At 43.1% G+C, this 22367-nt stretch overlaps 2 protein-coding genes across 20 annotated transcripts in view; one reads left to right on the forward strand and one right to left on the reverse strand.

Annotated features, from left to right (window-relative positions):
- Positions 1 to 22367, forward strand: part of LOC6736537 (potassium voltage-gated channel protein Shab) — a 56389-nt gene that overhangs the window by 10431 nt on the left and 23591 nt on the right. For all 19 annotated transcript variants that reach the window (XM_039294124.1, XM_039294131.2, XM_039294133.2 and 16 more), the window contains exons 3-4: positions 17971 to 18337; positions 18489 to 19884. In XM_039294124.1, the coding sequence (XP_039150058.1) occupies positions 18496 to 19884 (1389 nt within the window). In that variant the 5' untranslated portion in view covers positions 17971 to 18337; positions 18489 to 18495. The remainder of the gene's footprint in view (positions 1 to 17970; positions 18338 to 18488; positions 19885 to 22367) is intronic.
- LOC6736536 lies at positions 9438 to 11028 on the reverse strand. Its single transcript, XM_002083370.4, has one exon. The coding sequence runs from the start codon at positions 10942 to 10944 to the stop codon at positions 9547 to 9549; it is 1398 nt and encodes a 465-aa protein (XP_002083406.1). The 5' UTR covers positions 10945 to 11028; the 3' UTR covers positions 9438 to 9546.

The raw sequence follows: 22367 nt of genomic DNA on the forward strand, positions 1-22367 counted from the left end.
GCAACCTACAGTACTTGAAAAGTGCAAGTGTTGTATTCCCAAAAGATTCTTATTTCATGTTGTGTGTTTTTTTCCCAACGGAATGTCACAAATTTGTGCAATTTGCGCCTGCACGTAGGTAGCACTTTTTGCGATACTGCTGGCACTGAAACGCAAGGCAAGGGATGTGCGCCTAGGACCCTCCAGATCCTCCAGTCTCACGTCTCCCGTCTCCAGATTGCTGCAGATTATCTCATTGTAACCGGGCTGTCAAAGGACTCAGCCAGGCAGAGGCAGAGAAAATGGAAAAACAATTACGTGCAGCGCGTGTGTGTTTCTGAGCCTCTTGCCTGGCTGCACTCGCAGCTTGACTTTGGCCATTGTTGTCCTCTGGGGCGCTGGGAATCCAGCGACAAGTTGCATCCTGGGGATCCGGGAGACATCTTGATGCTCGCATGCAAAGGCAACTCCATTGTATTCCGTTTCAACGCTCTCGACGGCAACAACGGGCATTTAATTGTGCAGTCGCCAGATGACAGATGCACTCCAAAGAAAAACTCACATTCAGGCACTCGCACACACGCCCAATGGAAATAATCGGAAAATGACGAGGAGCTGTGGGCAACTGGGTTGCATAAAATTGAAAATTCCTTGGGCATTGTAAACAAACTGCAATTGTTTGCTCTTCTCCCTCTTTACTGGAAAACTTGTTTCTGGTCGATTGAAGTTGGTTTCGTGTACTGGATGTGGTGTTCCAAACGAAGAGTTCAGTTTTAAAATGAACTAGATACAGGGGTTCCCTACACATAATACTCGAAGTACCAACTCCCAGAGCTGGTACATTGACAACCAATAATACACTTCCTCTAAGATATTTTTAATGAACAGTGCAAATAAGTAGGAAACTTGAACTAAATTCCATATAAATCCCTAGAATATCATACGCTTTTCTTATAATTTATACAAAGCTACAACCAGGGAAATGTAAATAATGGCAAAGGGAGCTAAGCACTGGGAATCTAAAACAAACATTTCGGTATCAAGTCGTACTACACAATGCGTTTGTCTTTCGGGGCGTCTGGCGGAGAATTTCCATTTATCAGGTGGTTTCCCAAAGGCCTATAAATAGCGATTGTTTTCAATGAGATTCCGCTGGCGCTCTCCGGCTCTCGGTCGGGGCTATGTGGGCCACATCGGATATATATATAGATATAGCCGGCTATTCTGCGTTTTCCGAGATGCAGTCACCACGCTCTTTCCCCTTCGCCTTCTCCGCGTGGGTTTTTATTTTTGATTTAGCGAAATTGAACAAAACGCTGGCCACCAAAATAAACTGTTACTCATGTCGCCTTCGGTGCTCGGTGTGTTTTTAATTATTTACAAGACAGACGTATAAATAATTTCGCATATTTAATTCCATGGCTGTCAACGCTGCGTATGCGCAATGGCCGAAGTGCACTTGGTTTTCCATTTCGATTTTCTGGCTTTCCTCGCTCTCTTTGTTGTTGTTATTGTTATTGTTCTGGCCATTCACGTTCTACGACTTGAGTATAAACAATTCGACGAGTTTGTTTATGTACAAACACATCGAAGAAGCCGGGACGTGAGTGTAGATAATTTTCCATAACGCAATGAAAGCTGTTTATAGTTAACATATGCTCCTTCGTTCAATCAGCTCTTCCGATATTTATCCGCACTTGTGTACCTATATTTTTTGTACAATTGTTTATGGCGAAATTTCGCGTCGTTCTTCTTGGCAAACGTTTCAGAAAAAAAAAAGTTTATTTTCACAACGAGGAAAAGCTCATTTTCAAATTTATCACGTCGGCACACAGCAACTAGATGGGGAATGCAACGGTTTGTCCTGCTCCTATTTGGTTTTCCTCGCTTTTCCATCGGTGGCGTCATCAGTTTGAATATGTGCAGCTGATAAGAAGTCGGTGGTGCGGAAAATGTGTGCCTCGCCAGTGGGTGGGTTTTCCTCCGGCGCTTTTTCCATTAATTCCCTGGCAGGCGGGGAAGGTCATTGTGTCCGCTGGCTGCAACTTATTTTGGTCGACACACCAACTCGCCAGATTCCTCCCCCAGCGCACAATATTTGCACTTTGCCGCATGCGTCTGCGAATTTATTTCCGTTTAGATTGTGTCATTTTGGTAATTTTGGCCCGCGCTGCGTATACGCAATGTGTGCAATTGCGGAGGCGGAAACTCGCACCTCGCTAAAATGTGCACAGTGTGCAAGTGTGCACAGAAAGAAAAGGTTGGAATATAACTAATAATAGTCCACATCCTTGTGTAAAATATATTTTGTATTTTTCTATTAATTTATAAACAGCTCATATATGTATGTGGCTTACACTCGATGTGTTATATTGTTAGACATCGTATACTTTTCATATTGTGCAACCTCCATTTTGCACCACTTATGGGTAGCAATTTCTCTTATTGCGAATGTCGAGAATGATGGAAATGTCGCTGGCTCAGGTGAGAAGCTCATGGAATTCCCCCGTTAATGGCACCTGCCAACAGTCATCTGGCCAAATGACACCTGTTCAATGTTGAATGCTCGATGCATTGTTGGGGCTTTATTGATTTATGTGGTTCAACCACAAATGACGTCATCAGGCAGGTGGCAATAAATGACAAATAAATTGAGTGGCAGAAAGGTATTCTTTTATTCCTACAGGAATTTCTGATTGTAAGTGTATTAAATGCGACAACTGTTTAATGTGTATTATGCATAAAAAAAAGTAAAGAAGTGTTGTACAATTTAAAGGAAAAACTAGGTGAAGTAAATATTTGGTTTGTTAAGAAAATAAAGATAATATTTTAAATGAAAGCAAAGGATGCTGACTGCCAATTAAACGAAAAAGTCCGATTGCCGTTCTTTTGTTTCGCCAAACAGCTTTCCATTTCGGTACCAAGTACCCCGAAAAAATCTTTTGTTTTTCGAGAGACAAACCCCTTTCCCCGCGAAAATCCCTGAACCCTACTGACACCATTTACGCTGAATGGAAGCGGACACTGGCCAAAAACGCGTTTAAACATAAAAACTTAATTATGTGTCAAAAATTGTTGCCGGCTCGTTAACGCAGTGTTCAACATCGCGGCCACGGGCGTTTCATGTTTGTGCATACATTGACGCCCCCTTTTGCCATTTCCCGCCCAGAATTTCCCGCATGTGAGTGCGGTGGAAAGCCCTGGCTTGGGCAGGAAAATCGCCAAACGACCGCAAACACAAACAAAATAAAGCGAAAAGTACAAAGCTGGGCGAGGACAAAAATGGATGGGAAATCACATGGGTGGCGGGGAAAAAAGGGAAAAAGGGGGTGGGGCTTAAGGGATGTGCTGGCCAATAAAAAGTAGCTGTAAAATGGCCTTTACGGCATCCAACTACACGAATTTATGGCCCTGCTTTCGTCGGGTAATGCGCAATTAAAACTGCCAAGTGCATTACATTAAATTAAAATTAAAAATGAAAATGCAATGACAACGGAATCCCGTGTCCATGATAAATTACCCGGCCATGGCAGTTTCAAGTGCCCAGAAATAAGGAATATAAAATCGTGTATGTGGAAAATCTCAAAGTATATTTCAAAGAAATTTCTCAGTCGCCCATCACATGCCAATGAAAGGGGCATTAATCATACCAATTTGCGCCATAATTTACAGTAGATTTCGAATTAGCAAGAGTGAGTCGCCACAACCGCGACTCATAATTAAAATAATGCATTTAAAATATAAATTTGCCCGCAATTGTGCAATGCTCAGTAATATTTGAACAACTCATGAATAGAAAAGTTTATTAAAAGTGCTCTCATAATGACTTTTGCAATTTAAATGCATTTTTAATTGTAATTAACAGTCATAATGTGACTAGTTTTTAATTGTTGATTACATGCACATAGAGGAAGAATCCAAATAAAAACACTTTAATACTTTTTACTTCAATTTTAAGCAGAATCGTATTCTGTAAATCATTTGAAGTCATTTTCATGGCCACTCTCCATTTCATCCCGAAAACATTCCTATGGGGCCAACGCTGCGTATGCGTTATTCATGCAATTCATTCATTGCTAGCATCAGCTGTTCCCCCATCGATTCGCCATAAACAATCGAATCGAGAGGAAAACCAATTAAAATCATGCGTCGAAATGTGCGACCACTTCGGCGGTGGGAGTGGCAAGATGAGGGCGGTGCACGGTGAGTGGATGGGGCTTGGGTGGGCGGTGCAAAAGGGGGCGCAGTGCGACAACACCACAAATAGCTGGCATCGAGCATCGTCAGCTGGTCCATAAAGTATTTTGGCCTGCCTACGCGACCATTAATGCTGTAAAGGCATTGCGACGACGTCTAGATATGCAAAAAAAAACGAAAACCGAAACGAAAATAAAACTGAAATTGGTTCATTACTAAGCGGCTGGGGTGGTGGGTGGAGTGGGGGTGGTGAGGGGCTGGCCACCTTGACGTTGCTGCTTGAACTCGAGCCAGAGAACTATTGAAGGGTGTTGCGAAGGCCTGCGGAACCGGCGGTGATTTGCACTTATTACTAATGGCAAATTTTCCATTTCCATGAAAAACATTTCCTCATGCTGCGGTTTTCACTAATCCATTTACACGATAACAACTTAAGATGCCCTCGAACATGTTTTCCGAATCTGGTGGCAGCTACCTGTCTGTCTATCTAATTCTTTGAAATTATAGTTACAATTTGATTACTTGGACTTACTACTAGTTTCGAAAGAAACTTCTTTTCGAGTATTATTACATATTCTTAATGTTATGATTTAAACTAATTATTAGTAGAATGAAGTCATATTTTAATTTCTCTTATGAATTTCATTTGCTCATAATTTTAGATTAAACATTTCTCATTTCCCCTGAACAATTAACAATTTTCCGTTCGAATTGTTCCATGAACAGTCACTACAAAGTACAGCAAATTATAGATTTTCTCTGGAATTAATTTCACGCGGCTATTCGCACGTTTGCGATATGTTATTCCTGTTTTGCTTGCCACTCGAGTGTGCCACAAAATGTGATTGATTAGGAACGAATTTGGCCCGAATGGCGCACACATGAATCATTTGCGAAAGTATTGCTGAGTATTTGCATCTGGCCGCCTGGCGAAAAGTTGCGGAAAAGTTTTCCCGCCCGGGCATGTGACCGCACTGATGGGTGCGGAAAACACATATATGCAGACCCCGGAAAGATGTCCCCACTTCTGACGGGACTTCAAAAGCCAAAAAGCCAGTTGGCAATGTCGAGGCGACTGGGGGACTTAAACGTTTGGCGCATTCATGTTGTCGGTGCGGACATGTCACATTCAAACAACAATGTGTACATTAAGAACAATTTTCAAATTCGGAATATCTGCGGGGCGGCTCTCCTTGGCAATTGGCCCAGTTTCTGTGGGAAAAGCGACAAGCCAAGGGCCTGGATATGCGGCACGTGGAGGACGCAGTGGAACATCTTGTCCACAATTAGGTGTGTCAGCTGCAATTAGAAGTGATCGTCAAGTACAAGATGATTAAACGAAGTGCGTGGAATTTGGAAGTGAATCATTGCACTTTCTTATAATATATAGTTCTGAAGAAGCCACCGTAAATTTGCTCCAAAAAGTCTAATAGTTCCTTGCTAAAGCGAATTTCTTGTTACTTATTTTTCCTAAATCTCAAACTCAATCTGTTCGCGAATTGCCAGCAAATTGGCGTTCAATGCTCTGATTCATTTGGCTGAAAGCCCAAGACAAAAACTGAAACCCGTCATCTGTCCATATATTTAAATGCTAAAATCAAAGTGGAAAAACGTGCAACTATCGATAGGGTAAGATTTTCGATTAAAGTTGATTTAAACATCCCAAATTACCACTGAACATTTTGTTTTTTAATTTAATGGATTACCAATTTCTACACAAATGTATGTTAGGCTAATAAAATAGTGTAATATTCAACCACAAGCTTTTAGGTAATGGCTTCACCTATAAATTCGCACGTTGTATCAGTGATTATTTAGTGCCAAAAATGTGTTTACGGAAATGTTAAATAGGCGTACATTAAGCAAATTACTATTAGTTTTCCTACACTGCTTAGTTGTATATTGACACTAATGGCCAATGGCTGTATAAATGTTCGTACTCAAGAAAATAAAATTGTACAATAAATTCTTTCATTACTCAAATAAGAGGAGCGTTGGTATTGCTTACTTTCATTATTTATTTCGCAGAACCACATTTAAATATTTCGCCGGCAGGCATTTAAGTAGATACTTTGGCCATCAAATTGATTGGTTTTCTTCATTATTAAAAAGCCAAAAGTGGTCTCTATTCCTGTCAACAGCCAGTGACGAAGTTATGGTCCCTCACGAGCGACCTCTGACCCCTTATAATAAATAAGTGTGCCGTAGTTTTTGCTGATCCATCGCCGGCTCCAGTCAGTCCAGTCCTCTGTGCCAAAAATAGCAAAACGATATTAATTTTTGTTTGCTTTGTTTTGGTTTCTGTTTCTGTGGTTCTGTGTTACTTTGGCCACCGAAGCCGCAAGCAGGCAGGAAATGAGAATTGAATACAATAAAAATCATTCAATAGTATCACTTGGCCCATTGTTGTGCCGAATTAATAATGGATAACAAAGGCAGTGGAAAGCGGAAGCCCAAAGAGGAAAAGCCGAAGCACACACACACACAATAGTCGCAATAAAAAGGCAGGAGTGCGGAGGAGACAAGTGGATTATGAGGACAGGATGGGGGCGATCCTGCCACCCGAATCCGATCCATCCCTGGTTTAATTAACTCTCGACGTGATTTCCCCTGTTCTCGCAGCGCTGAGAAATGGCCAGAAGTAGTAGTGGTAGTAGTGGTAAAATGGGCCATTCAATTCCGGTGGTCAGGGGCTCGTAATTTGAAGTTATGTGCGGTCTGATGTAACCAACAAGCAAACAAGCTTCCTCGAGGTCCTGCGAGAAAGTTCCATTTAAGTCAGCGCAGGCAGAACGAACTGAGTTTTCCCTTCTCAGCCGTAAATCATAAACAAAAGGCAGCATTTCGGATAACAAAAGGCTGGAGAAAAAGTTTAGAAATTTATCTTTAAAAATGTTTGCAGTTCGAAAAGAAATTCATGAAAGGGTGAGAGAGCTCCGAAAATGTTCCTCCTCTGTTCAGATGCAAAACAAACTTCCTCGAGCAAATTCATAAACAAGGGGCATTAATTCCCGAGCAAAGAAAAGAAAAAGTTCGGAGTCAGCTTTAAAAAAGTTATAGTTTAACAAGACATTTATATGCAAGTACTGCGCTTTTAATGCTTCTTCTTTGCAAAGCTGAACTCTAAGTTAAACAAATTAACTTTTAAAAACATATTAGGATTAATAGTAAAAGTAGTATAGTAAAAACTATATTAATAGTTTCAGAATAAGATAAGTAAAAGATATCCTTGAATAATAGAAGATAGAGAATAAGGCTTTCCGACAAATGAAGTCCAATCCCATCAGCAGCGCAGAGTATAAATGACAGGTCATAGGTGGCAGGATGCGGAACGAGATTTAAGCTGGCAGTGTGGTGGAATGGGCTTCCTTGCCAGTGTCCTTGAATCAGACACTCGAACTCGACCACAGGCAACGGGAACGGCCATAACTTCCAGCAGGGAGGTGACCCCAAACGGGTGAAAGGTGGTGGAGATGGTGACCTCGTGGAGTGACTGCACCTTCACCTGTCACACGGGCGAGGAAGCGAAAACGAGCCAGGGTACACGCGTACCCAGCTGGGAAAATGGAAAAGGGGCTCCGAGATTGCCAACTAACCAACTTTCGTGGCATTGGTCACAGCAGCAGCAGCAAAGGCAGCCACAGAAGTACAAGTAACATGGCACTAGCGCTACAAAAGGTCACTGAGAGAAATTATGAAAACAAAATGTGAAAAACAATTGAGATGAAAATAAGTCTTCACTTAAAATCTTGTTTCCTATTGATATATTTGCAATAATAATAGCATAAAAAAGGAATGGCGTTAATTTAAATATTTATTGCCCCAAAACTCGATTGCAATTTCCCTCAAGTGTAGCGACTGTGAAAATAGCGAAAACAGCGCTCGTTTAGCAGAGTTGTATCCTGTTTCCAATTTTCATTCAGTATCCCACTTCCACGCGCACTTCGTGTGCCCCCTCCTCCCTCCTCTCACCACCCATCGCCTATAGCCCACCACCCACCAACTTACATCCCAAAGTAGGTCGTGGCGTCTGTCCTTGCCGTAGAGCGAAGGCAGGCACAAAGGCGAGCACGACGAACAAGGAGCTGCAAAAGGACGAAAAACTTCACCTAACCTCATTACGAGTTTCCCTACGCACACACACACACACACAGACACATACAAGCACGCACACATAGCAGTGATGACGTCATTGGTTGAGCTGTATGCCTTCGCCTGCTCATTCGTTTGTAAAGGCTGCGCACGAGGTGGGTGGCCTTTGGTGGGTGGTGGAAAAGTCAGAGGTTAGCCCGGCAATGGAACTACCTGTAAGCTAATTATGCATTTCAGAATAATAAATAAATAAGTAAATAGTTATTTTAAAACACCCGTACACTGCCAATATAATGCTCATGAAGTATTTCACGGGCGGATCAAAGGATCTAAGCAAATGAATGGAGCAATTTCCCTTTTGGGCTGGAAAGGACCTGCGCATTGAGCAGAGAGAGAGAGTTATTGGAGTCGTCGGCTTTAGATGTCCTGGAATAACAAAAAGGACAACAACAAATTGCAGTAAACAGTAGAAAAAGTAGCCAAATGCTAGGAGGTGGGCGGGATTACTGGGCGGTATAACATTCTGGCAAAAGGGGGCGGGGTAAAAGGGTATCATGCGTAGCGGCAACTGAGACATTGGAATTATTATTACATTTTACGTGCTTTTATTGCGCTTCAGCTACGCTTTCCATTTTTGTCGAGATATACATATGTGTATGCATATATATTTCTAAATTTTTTAAACTTTTTGTATGATTCTGCCAGGTGGGATGGAAATTGCGCTAGGCTACTGGCCAAAGTGGATGACAAAATCTTCACTAATCCCATTTGAATTTCATTCGTCTGCCAAATGGATTTCATTTTAATTTCGCATTAAGCAAAGACAAATCCCTGCAGCGGCTTTCCGCTTCCCAATTTAAATGCGTTCGCAGCTGATTTGCATGCAAATAAGCCAGATTTTCCAATCCCGCCGCATCCGAAGGACTCATGTCCTTCACATGCTAGGTGGAACTGCCAGATTTGGCAAGCAAATATGCGGGAATGTCACGGTTCATCGCTTCGTCGCTCAAATAAAATAGATAATTAACATATCCGTGGGTTATGCGGGCATATTTGAGTTTGCCAATGGGGTTTCTGTCTGACTGATCCGGGCCAATAGAGTCTCCATTCGACTAGAACAAATTGTAGATGGTGTTTGCTATTGGCAAAGTTCTAAACCACACGGATTCTAAGCTGATTGGTTAAGCAACTTTATTTTGAACGGGTGTTCGAAAAAGAGGTCGAACACTTTGAAAACAATGGTAAGAAACAGTAGGAAAATATAAAATATACATTAGGTCACTCTTTGGCCTTTGCATCCTCGTGCCCGCTTAGCAGAGGATCCAGCTCCACGTCGATGACCAGGTCCTTTCCGTGGTCCGGCGGCCCCTTACCAGACCATTCCTCCTGGATGCTGTTAATGTAGGCGCTAAAATCCGTGGCTGTGAAGCGGTGCTGATATGGGAAGTCAATGGTGCGTAGATGGTACGGGCAGTTGACGTGATAGACCCACAATCGCGGTAAGACCACCTCCATGTGGTGGCTCTCGCAGGTGGCCAGAAAGTCGTTGATGCCACCGCATTGGTTGCGCACACCGATAAAGTTTATGGCGTGCTCCAGCGTATCCATCATTTCCGAATCCATACTGAATGCCAACATAATGGGATCGTTCCTAAAAAGGTTAGACTTGTCCGGATGGTTGAAAGACTCACGCAGGCTAAACAAAAAAGTTATGGGCATGTGGTGGAAGCGGACGCACTTCATCAGACGCTGCAAGTGCTCTTTGCGGTTCGAGTTGCGAGAGTGGCCCAGCCAACGAGTCACCGCAAAGAACACCTCCATCTCCGAATTAACACCGATCGAGTCCTGGCGCAGTAAGTCTTCCAGAACGCCCACTGATAGATGCACGAAGTCTGGGCTACCCACCAGCGCCAGGAAGTATTTCCTGAACCGGGTCAGCATAGCCTCGCAGAGCGCACCGAGCCCCGGCACCCGTCTAGCGTCCAGGTAGACCAGGAAGGCCACCTTCTCGCGCACAGAGTCGTCGGACAGGATCTTCCAGATTTCCTTTTCCAGCAGGGTTACTCTTAGATGGCACGCGACTTGGAGTGCGGGCATCAGATCCTCGAATTTAGGCAGCTGGTTGGTGCGCATCCATTCGTAGACGACCTCGAAGCCGCGGGGAGGCACCTCACTCTCTTTGAACTTGAAGCGGGTTATCCGCCAGTCGCGTATACTAAACCACACGGAGAAGCACTTGAGCACGCAGGGAATGCACCTGAATTTTTTCTCTCCGATCAGAACGAGGGCGATGGCACCACAGTTGCTCTTAAGAATCTTGGTCATCAAGCGCGGCCCCGATGTCTTGGGCGGCACATTGGGCATTTCAATGATGACGGGTTTACACTTGACGTATGAGAACACAGAAAGCAGCGGGACCTTGTAGTTGCTGTCCTTGAACGTTTTCCAGTCGCTGTACTCCTCATCCGTGAACGTCTTCCACAAGAGTTCGGCCCGCTGTTGCTGTAGTATTTTGGCCATCTTAGCCGTCTGTAGCTCGCTGTCGGTAGTGGTAAGGTTGTCGGTAGATGTGACCTCGGTCTTATCCAGATCCTCTTCGATCGATGAGCTTATTGGCTCATTTACTTGCGGCAATGAAAAACAGCTGGTGGTTGAAACACTAGATTTGGGCTCCATAGTAATACTGATCTGGAACTGGTAATAAGGCACCAAAAATAGAAGCTAGATGTTATGAGAAGCAAAGTCTACTGATGCTGAAGCCAGTCTGTTTGGAAAGAAAATGTATTATTTCCAGACCTTTAATCAAATTGTGGATATTTTCATTTTCAGTGAGCAAATAAATTTGTATTTTTAAATTCTCCTATTGGCTGCGGTTGGGTAAAGATCTGTGAACTGACTTCCGTTTGTGCGATTCAATTTGGCAGTTCATAGTATTAAGTAGCCGCCACTTTGGCCGCTTGGTTAGGAAGCCGTTTCGGCTTCTGCCTTTCAGTCGTTTGGTATTATTTTTATTGTTATGAATTTCAATTTCGTTGTCTCAAGGACGTTGCACGAAATTAAAGACCCCAAATATGCGCAACACTTTCGCGCCACTTGCGCACGTATACCCGCCATGTTAAAGTGTGTGTGCACCGTCCTTGTTGTGTGTGCGTACTCGTGTGTGTGAGTAAGTGGTCCGCGGCGTATACGTGATATGTGTTCCAAGCATTCCCTGCTCACTTCCCGGAGTATTCCGATTTCAGGGTTTTTCAATTTCCTGTTGCTTTCGTGCATTAAGCCCCTTGGAAAGGCATGAGCCCGAAAACTAATCTGCAAAAGGTACATTTCATATTTGTGAATTAATACTCTTGATTTTCTCTGAATGGAATCTGCTTTAAAGATGAATCTGTGAAGTGAGCTTGCGCTGCTTTGAGGTCGTCAGTGTCCTTGGCATTATATACAATTTGTACTTGGCTTTATGTATTCGCTGTTGGTTTCCACTCTTTTTTATTTTCTTTGGCTTGCAGTTTCCCCGGCGGCGGCGAGATTTTCCCTCTTTTCCTCGTTGCGTGTTCTGGTTTTTCCAGATCAGTGCCTCGCAGCTTGAGCCATATTTTCCCCTGGCATAATTGCAAGAAGAGAAATCCTCTAAGTGGCAGGATATGGCAGGAGGAGCGAAGGATGTCGCCGTCTGAAAGCAATTTCTTTGGCTTTCAGCTGGCCAAATGCCAGGGTCCATATTTCAGACTGAAATTGTTCAGTTTTTGAATTTTCCTATGACCTGGTCAAACTTTGTCAATGAAAAGTGTGACCTATTAATTTAAGTTATTATCATAAATTGTACACTTAAATGTAGTGTTTATTTTTTTGTTGTTCTTGCCACAGAAATATTAATATTCAAGGATATGACAGAAAGCTGGAAAAATGTCCCTGTACCTAAGAAATTAGCTCAACTTTCAGCTGGCCAACTGCCAGGGCTTAAATTTTCGACTGAGTGGCCAGTCAAAACTGCCAATAACTCGAAGAAAACTAGCCTGCCTTTCTATCAATTCTCGAAATATCTTGTAAACATTAATTGATCTGTGTTCCATGACGTCACTTGAATGAGAATCGAAGAAAAGCGAACGAAGACGTACTGACTGTTTCGTATCTGTGCATCTGATGGATAAACAAATTGGCTGCGTGCGCTCATAGATTTTTATGAGTTCAAAGATTTACTTTCTGCCGCATTCCAGCACAGAAATCCCTGCACCGAAAATCCAATGTGCATTCGGATGCCAGAAGCCGGGGAAACAAAGGCATATATCCATGCGAAAAACAAAGAGTAAAACAAAAATATTAATGGCGTCATTTGTCGAACACAGAAAAAGGCCCCGAACGAAGTGCAGAAGAAAATTTGTTGCTCGCCGGGGAAATTTACGGAAAAATAACAAAAATATTTTCTACAACGAATTGGAGGCGCTTTATCGAGTAGGAAATAAAAACAAACTAACATAACTTTGGGCAAGGTAACATTTTATGGTTGAAAAACATTTTTTGCAAAAATCAAAATGCTAACATTTAATGTCTGCATACATATACATACATACATATAAATCAATAGTTGGATTAAAAACTATTCATTTAGTATTTCAAAAATTGTGGCATTAAGTGGCAATTATTCCGCTATTAAAAAGCTTTCAGCGAGGAAATCTGGTTTGGTTTCGGCGAATTTTAATTTTCCACTGAAATGGGTCTTTAAAAAAAGTGCTTTTGGGGTCAAAAGCCAAACACGTGCTTCGCCGAAACATTTGACTTTGGTTTTAATTGCAAAAAGGCACGCGAATTCTCCTACGATTCCGAAACGCCCCCAGGAACTCAATCTCAGTCTCAGCGGGTTCCGGCCAACTATTTTCGGATGGCCAATTAATCTTTGAGCAGAAAATTCACTGCGTGCGGTGGTGTGGAATTTTAAGCGATTTGCTAGTCATTATTTATTTTTCTTCGAGATCGCCGGGTGAAATAAATCGAGCCAAAAATAGCACCATAACAAGAACTTGGCCAGCAATGAACTTACATCGCCGGTGGAGGTGAGACGCATTGAAATCATTTATCATTATCAGGGGACAGCGGACATTTGAAACATTCATGAGTCGGTTAATGCCACAGACTTGATAAATGCTCCGAACCTTAAAATAAATAACCAGACTGGGATAGAGTCATCCGAAGTATCAGATACTCTTACTTACTTACCATTAAGAATACACCATTAGGATATACATATATGTTTGTATCTTCTCTATTTACGCTATACATGACATTGGGACTGAATTTATTTATTTCTATCGGTTTTGATGGCTGAAAGTTTAGCGGAATTTCCAAAATCACTAATGTGCCTATCTGTGGGTGGTAATCTCTTGAAAAAATAATAAACTCCTTTGCAATGAGCCAATCGAAGACACTATCAATACTCGATTCGAATTGGTATAGCATGCATTATTTAGCTACCCCTCTGCTAACATCTATGACTTATTAGGCCAAACACGCACGGCTAACAGGTTGGCAAATGCACAGAGCAAAATAACTGATGATAGACAAGAAAATTAAAGTAAATATAAAATTAAAATCATTTGCTAACGGAAAATTGCAGGCAATTTAAGGCAAAGTCTCATGATAAATAAATAGTGTGTTTATGAGTTAAAATAAACGGAATTTCTGTTTTGTGCACCCATTGAAAGGGTGTGCCACGGCCATAATCGAAAATCAATAAGGCGGCTGGCACATATGAGGAATACGGTCGCCGCTGGTAGACCGTTAACGTTAACGGGCAATGGCCCAAAGTTGATTATGAATATTTCATGTAGTCCGTCCAACTGCGCAGTTGACATGGCCAACAGATGAGGGCCGTAAAGGTAACGAACGCAGTGCAGCCATTAACCATGGTGTGCAGCAGACAGCAATTTGTGTCGGGTTAATGACACCTACTACTCGAACAATACGGTGCCTGGCACACCCGGTTGCCATCGATTTTGGTCGAGGGATTCGGGATCCAGATGACGCCATGTCGGAATGCAGGACCTCGGGGCCATAAAGCCGCGTAATACCCAATAAAAACAATTAAGTTAATACACGAATGCCCCGGAAAGTGTGCTCTTCCAGTTTTGGCCCCTTTAGCAGAGAGCCAAGTGCAGCAACGTAGTGAAAGTGAGAACAAGCCAACCAACACATGGAGAGACCCTAAATGTTAGCCAAGGCCAAGTCAAGTTGGTCAAGAGGCAGAGCAGCAGCAGCAGTAGAATCAGCTTGCATGCCAATGGCCAATAAGTCGCCGTGGCACGCAAAAGAAAGCCCCGAAAAGTGCGGGGAAAAGTCAGAGGAAAGCGGCGAACACAATTAGAGTAACTTGCTTAAATTTACAGAAAATGGAAAGTACGCTACGGAGACGTGAGTGCTGGCTTTCACACTAACTTTGTTCGAGCGCCCGTCGCACATTTTTGTTAGCCAAATAAAATTAGAGCACGACACTGGGAGAAACAGTACAAGAAACTAACAAGCACTATTCTAATTGCTAAGAGTTATAGATAAATAAACCCTAGTGTGAACAACGATCACAGTTTACATTCATAAAGCACAATCTGACCTTGGCTTACTCAGAGCAGTATTTATTTGGTTATTTTCTTTAACCTAGCTACAGCAGATCTGTGCTCATTTGTGCTGTTAAGCTGATTGGACTTTTCGCGCTATGCAGGCTGCGGTCAGCTACTGGCGGATGTGGATGTGGCCGGAAGTCGATGGCGTCGAATTGGGGAAGACCCGCCAGCAAAAGGAAGTCGGGCACACCGACACAGATAGAAAACGGCCAAAGTGTTGAGGTTGCCGCTGACGCACTCTGAAGAGACGCCCTTCGCGGCCCTTGTAGAGCATTTAAAAATAAATGCACTTGACTTGCAAAATGCTTGCACCAAACAAAACAAAATGGCACCCATAAATTTAGACAATGGCAATGGCGACGCTGGAGAGTCGGCAATAAATGTTTGCCACTCGCAAGCGGAACAACAATTGGCATAAGAAGAGCTACGGTCTGGGCCACATTGACACGCTTTCTCTACATATTTGCATTGCCTTGTAGTTGCCGCGGGCCTTAAATTTAGCTTTGTTTCGGTCTTAGTTTTAGTTTCGTCCTGACGATTTTTCACCCCTTTCTCTTGCCGGCGAAAACAGGAAGCATTCCGCCATGCAATATGCAAATGGAAAAGCTTGCTTTTAGCACTTAAGTGGATTTTTGGCATTTGATGCAATGTATCTTGTCAAAGCGGCGAGTTCGCTGGAAAGGGAAATCCTTAGTGCCTACAGTTTTACATATTCCTTCTTGATTAGATGCATTGATGTCTGCCAAATCTAATTTTTCTCACGTGTTAGAATCTTACTTTTTCATAATTCAGACATTTCACTCAGCTTCTTCGTAATTGATTGCCTCTCCTCCTTTGAATTTTAAATTTTCAATCAGTCAACGCGCACCCCCCTAATTTCCCTTAGTAACCGAAGTTTCTAATTATTTTCGCTGATGTTTGCCCAACATTTTTCAATTAGCGTCAACAAAGCAAAGAAATCATTAATCACACATGAGGCTGCTCAGACTTTCAGCCCTGTCATGAAATTCAGCCAGCAACTTTATAATGTCCCCACGGCTATATGGCTGTTGTTTTAGTAACCCGAGTAGCCCTCTTCCGATCCCCAAATGTCTGGGAAGAGTCAAGGCTGCTTGGCGATGGACAATGTCAAACCATTTGAGGGCAATTAAGGCCATTTTGTAATGTTCTGCATACGTGTTTAGCAAATTATGTTTGCAGATTTATGGGCTTCACTGAATGTGGGTGGGCGTTTGTGTGTGTGTGTGGGCGGGTGGGTGCTGCCATAAATTTCAGCAGCCATTATCTGGCCGAGTTTTTATGACAAGGCCAGAAGCAGCCAAAAGAAATGGCTTTCGCCCTCTCACACGCTTTTGACCAAGTTTCGCTGGGAACAACGAAAAGGTCTCACCTCATTAAAATGGGAAATTAATTGCATTCTGCCATGGCCTCAAGGCAAATCAACAGGTTCCAAGGTGAAGTTGCCCACTTCTCACTCACACACACTTGAACCCACATTCACAGATACCCACTCACACAATCACGGAATTAATTGTCGAGCTGCGGGGCTAACATGTTGCATGCATCCTTAGCAAAAAAAAAAAAGGGAGAAAAAACAGCAGAAATATAAAAGCCAGCTTAAACAAGAGCTGAGAGTTTGCATGCAGTTTAGTTTCATTTTGCGCCAGAAATAATTGCTATAAAAATGGAGAAAAACTTTTGCTTTTCGTCTGCACGCGATTAAAATGAATGGAAAATGCAAGCAGTGCCAGCAAAAGCTTTCAATTTAATCAAAAAATGTGGCTGCGAACGCAATTAGTACCCGGTGGATAACGTGGATTGCAGGAAAACTATGATAATATATTGTTGAAATGGGCAAATTACAGCTCATAAAAACACATTTTTATTGAAATGGTATTATAAAAATTATAGAATTTGGTATCCATTTCTACCGCCAATTCCATCATATCCGACTGGAAAGCATTACCCTTCAACTCAAACTTGCCAGGAATGTTGTCAAAAATGTGACTGCTCAAGCTTTGGCGTTGCCGTTCGCAATTACGTAACTTCAGGCACAAGTGGGCACTCGGAGAAGTAGCTAATAAACAACAATTTAGTCGGACTAAAATGCAACAAAACTATATAATTTGCGTCGCAGCCATAACTCGCGAACTCTGACCCCTGGCACGCGAGGTGAAAGGGCAGTGAGAGTGACAGGTGGCGCACAAATCAGCAATCTGCATGCGAATGGGTATTCACGTGGGCCAGAATGTGAATATGTGAATACGAATGCGGGAATGAATACGAAATGAAGACGTTCGAAACGACCGTCCGAGGTCAGTTAACATTTTTCAGGGCACTACGCATGGCAATCCATTTGAAAAATTCGCGGACCGTTAGGCATATTACTTGCCATTTCCGGCGGGGCGTAAAAATTCAAATTTGATTGCAATGCGGCAGAAACTGAATCATAGGGTTAAAATCTGGGCAAAGGCCAAATATGCAAAGGAAACCAAAAATAGGCATTTAAATGCAAAAGGCCGCGCCTTTGGCGATTGCAAATTAACGCTAATAAATAAGAGAAAGCGGCCTCGATTTTTGTGGCCCACGATTTACCAACAATTGCAATCATTTGCATACGCAATTATGCGATAATTGCCACAAGGTTCCCAGCCCCAAAATGTATGCTACAAATAAGGCGGAGTCGGTGTGAAAATGCAAGGACAAAGGAGCAAGGGGGAATGCCTCTACCACAATTGGTTTGCTATCTTATCAGTTGTCCGCAACTATTGATTCATTACTCGAAGGCACAGTGGGCGTGGCAGCCTCGACGATAGTGACTCATGGGTAAAGCGAATGGGGTGAATTCAAAATAGAAATGGTATGGCAATCCGTTTTGATTTTTTAGTAAGGAATATTACACATATATATTATATTTTATTTTGGACAATATTTGCCCACTGTGCCGCTGTGTATTTGATTAGACGGCACGCATAATTGAGGTGCTCGGAATTTATGCTGCTTATCAGCCATCGATATGCGGTTAGATATAATTGCTTTGCAATAAGCGACCTTTACTGATTGCTTTCCCCTTATCTCTGGCCATAAATTGCAGCTATTGCCCCACAAAATGCTGCCAAACCACGCCTGAGCCTCAATCTCAATCTCAACCTGAACTAGGGCCAGAACCAGAACACAACTGTGATCATAGACATAACAACGATAGTGGTGCCGGAGGAAAGCCATTGGAAACCAGGAGAACCAGCGTCACAGCCAAAGATGAGGGAATCCGGGGACACAGCCAGCAGCCTGCCAGACCGCAACTGAGCGATTTATAGATCGCAGATAATACAGCGACCGGAAACCAAAATCAATTTCCCCGGCAATAGCAATCGGCAGAGGAAAAGGGCAGGACATCGGCCAACATAGCAGCACATTCGCCAAAAGGAGGCTGTAATGACGACAATTGACGCGATGTAGCGGTGAGTCCCAAAACCCTTCTCTTTACTTTAAGAACGGAAATAACAACTCAGCAAATACATGGAGTACCAAAATTTCAATCGAAATTCAATGGCTTTCCAGATAAATCACTGTTGTTTTCAAAGATAATAAATCTCCGTTATCCCATTACAGCAGACTTATGGTCGGCGAACGCGACAGGGACCGTGAGGCGGTACGCTGGGCAACGGGTGAATCAACACCGCTTCAAACCAATAATGGAGTATTACAAATGGTCGGGCAATTGCAAGGTGGACAGGCTGCTGGCCAGCAACAGCAACAGCAACAAGCGACTCAGCAACAGCAACACTCGAAGCAGCAGCAGCAGCAGCAGCAACAGCAGCAACTGCAACTCAAGCAGCATCAGCAGCAGCAACAGGACATCCTGTATCAGCAACATAACGAGGCAATTGCAATTGCACGCGGACTGCAGGCTGCAACACCTGCCGACATCGGCGATAATCAGCCGTACTACGATACAAGCGGTAATGTCGATTGGGAGCGGGCGATGGGAGCCGGTGGAGCTGGTGCATATGGTGGCATCGGCATCGGATCTCTACCAGCAGCTGGCGGTGCTGCTTATCACCTTGGGCCAGCTAATCCCGCAGGCCTCGTTTCTCGTCACCTGGATTACACTGATGGCGGCCACCTTGCTGGCCCATCCGCCGGTCTTCCTGCTGGAGCTGTGGGATCAGGAGCCGGAGCGGGAGTCGGTGCGGGAGCATCAGTCACGGGATCAGGATCAGGAGTGGGGACAGGAACAGGAACTGGAGCCGGATCTGGATCGGGCAGTGGAGCAGCAGGCAAGGAAGTTCGCTACGCCCCTTTCCCAGTCGCATCACCAACGCACTCGATTCCCACAACCTCCCAGCAGATCGTTGGCAGCGTTGGTGGCGGGGGCGTCGGTGGTGCCAGCAGCCAGTCGATTTCGGGCGGTGTACCCACCCACAGCCAGAGCAACACCACCGGCGCCCTGCAGCGGACACATTCCAGATCCATGTCCTCCATACCGCCGCCCGAGCCGTTCATGATAGCCCAGTCGAAGGCGGTCAACAGCCGCGTGTCCATCAACGTGGGCGGGGTGAGGCACGAGGTCCTGTGGAGGACGCTGGAGCGGCTGCCCCACACGCGGCTCGGGCGGCTGAGGGAGTGCACCACCCACGAGGCCATCGTGGAGCTGTGCGACGACTACTCGCTGGCGGACAACGAGTACTTCTTCGACCGACATCCGAAGAGCTTCAGCTCCATCCTGAACTTCTATCGCACCGGCAAGCTGCACATCGTCGACGAGATGTGCGTGCTCGCGTTTAGTGATGACCTGGAGTACTGGGGCGTCGACGAACTGTACCTGGAGTCCTGCTGCCAGCACAAGTACCACCAGCGCAAGGAGAACGTCCACGAGGAGATGCGCAAGGAGGCCGAGTCCCTGCGGCAGCGCGACGAGGAGGAGTTCGGCGAAGGTAAATGCGCCGAGTACCAAAAGTATCTGTGGGAGCTCCTCGAGAAGCCCAACACTAGTTTCGCCGCCCGGGTAAGTCCAGTCGGTTGCCCCGTCCTTAAGGTAGTCTATAGTGTCCTAACTTCAGCACTGAGAAAAAAGATATATATTCCGATAATTTCAGACGCTTTTATTCAAGATTTAAAAGATATTTTCTGCATACCATGTCTACAAAATGTAGCATTTAAATGATATTGTTAACAACCACTCACAACTGGAGTATATATCGATAATCTTTTTTCTCCGTGCCCTCCCAAATTCCTCCTAACGATACCCAAAGATTCTCATAGATGTGTTCGTATTGTGTTTCTAACCGTTGAACTGTGAACCGTGTCAATGTCAAGCGTAAGAAACCCTATTAAGTTCGATAACCAAATCCCGGAAATTCCCTCCTCCAACTACCAATTTCTCTTGAATCTTATAAGTTCTTGATTAACTCTTGAGTTACTCTTATGTAGTTGAACTTTGGTTCTGTGCAAAGTCACTATTATTTTTACACTATCGCCAGCTCTTGCACTTTGTAATATAACTCAGCCGTCGAGCAGATCTGAGTACTAAATAGTGTAAGGATAACAGCAACATATCTATCTCTACTCTCTCTATCAAATACCCACTCTCAATGCTGTACAAATCTGCCAATTCATCACTTGCTTTGCGATTCAAACCGATATGCTTGCACTCCGAAAGGATATATACTCGATACTTTAATCGTTACTTGTTACTGGTTACTCGCTACTCGATCGAATGTCCGCCAGTTATCTGTACCATAAGATATGATATCGCCTAACTACTATATATCCCGCTGCTTGGCGCGCAGATCCTCTGGGATCCACATCGGTGTTGTATATACGGCTGATCTCATGTGTAAATCCCATATCGAAGTGCTTCAAGCTTTTGTGTCATGTATCGTACAGATCGGACAGGACAGAAGTCTTCCTCCATCGAACGGATCTTGGAAGTCCTTAGAGATCTGAGAGGAGTAACCTCCAAAAAAGGAAATGATACATCGGAAGATGAAGAGTGTACGGCACCATTTAAATTAAGTTTCATTCAGTTAAACCCTTGATTTCTGCTTTCGCCTAACCAATCCCACAACCTCTCTTAGACTAAGATGCATACTATGTTTTAGTTTGAGTTTCATTTCTAGTTCGAGTCTTAGTAATCGAAACACGCGACGACACCCAGAGAGTTCAAAATAGCCAAAAGATCAAGCCAGTACTGATCGAGCAATCGAAACTGCCCAAAATTGTTTACTAATCGTTTCTCTAATCCAGTCTTTTTTACATCACACACAGTATAATTGCGAAATTGACAAGCCCTGTATACATACAACTATATATAAACTATTTATATCTACTCTGAATATTATTAATACGTATATCTCTTAATTGTTGATGATGATGGTGAAGTAATATTTCTCTGTTTATCTCTAATGTTTTCCCAAAATCCCCCAAACACCCCACTGTAACCATGTTTGGGAATGGGCAATAAGCGATATGACCAGGCGGCAGGTGTGCTGTAGAAATCCTCGAAAATATTGTAACGAGAAAGGACTCTGGGGAGAAGTGGCCAAAACGGTGTTGTAATACATTTCCATTTTCCATGTGCTAGGGGGAGAATTCGCTTAGGATTCCGATCAGACCAGAATTTTCGGGAGGACCCAGGGTCCCTCATTCTGGCTGGCCATGTATCATATATATAAATATATGTATATACCCCTTGATCAGCTTTAAAGACCCGGGCACACAACCACACACATCTATAAATATCACCATTGAAACACTCACTCAAACGATCTCAGTTTGGCTTCAGCTTGTATTATACAGCCGATTATTTGCCTCGATCTGTTACGTTAGCTTTGGCTTTAACCAATAATATTGGTGGGAGAATGGAAATAATTACAACATATTTGGGTGCATCTCCTATAATTTTTCATTCGATTATGATTTCATTTTTATTTGAATTATGTACTTTTTATTTTAAAACTCATTTAGGTTTACCATTTTTAATTTGTTTTTATTTGATTAAATATATGGAATGTATTCTCAATGTCTGAAACCTTATTTGGATTCTTGCTAGAATGCAACCATTCCATATAAATTATTGTTTAACTTTTAAACTTTTTAGTTCCATTTGAAAGGTAATGAAAAATTTCCAGAGCCCTTTGCAGTTGTACTTTTATCGTATTTTTATTTATGTTTTTTCTTCAATAACTAACTCGATTTTCTGTCAGAGATAAAGAAGAAACTAACAAAGTTTTTAGTTCTGTACTTTTTTGGTTTATTTTTAATACCACGCCTAAACACATCCTTTTTTCAACGAAATGATAAATATGAGAACCAACAAATCTAGCTTTTATCTAATAACAAAAGCAGTTAGAAATCTCAGTTGATATCTTCGCCTCGTTGAAAGCGACAAACAACTCAGCAAGAAACCAAAGCGCGCTCACAAGACAAACAAGATACAGAAAATACCCAAAAATACTCCAAAAATATTCAAAAACGTTTATTTTATTT

The sequence above is a fragment of the Drosophila simulans genome, chromosome 3L, assembly GCF_016746395.2.
Source record: "Drosophila simulans strain w501 chromosome 3L, Prin_Dsim_3.1, whole genome shotgun sequence".
NCBI lineage: Eukaryota > Metazoa > Arthropoda > Insecta > Diptera > Drosophilidae > Drosophila > Drosophila simulans.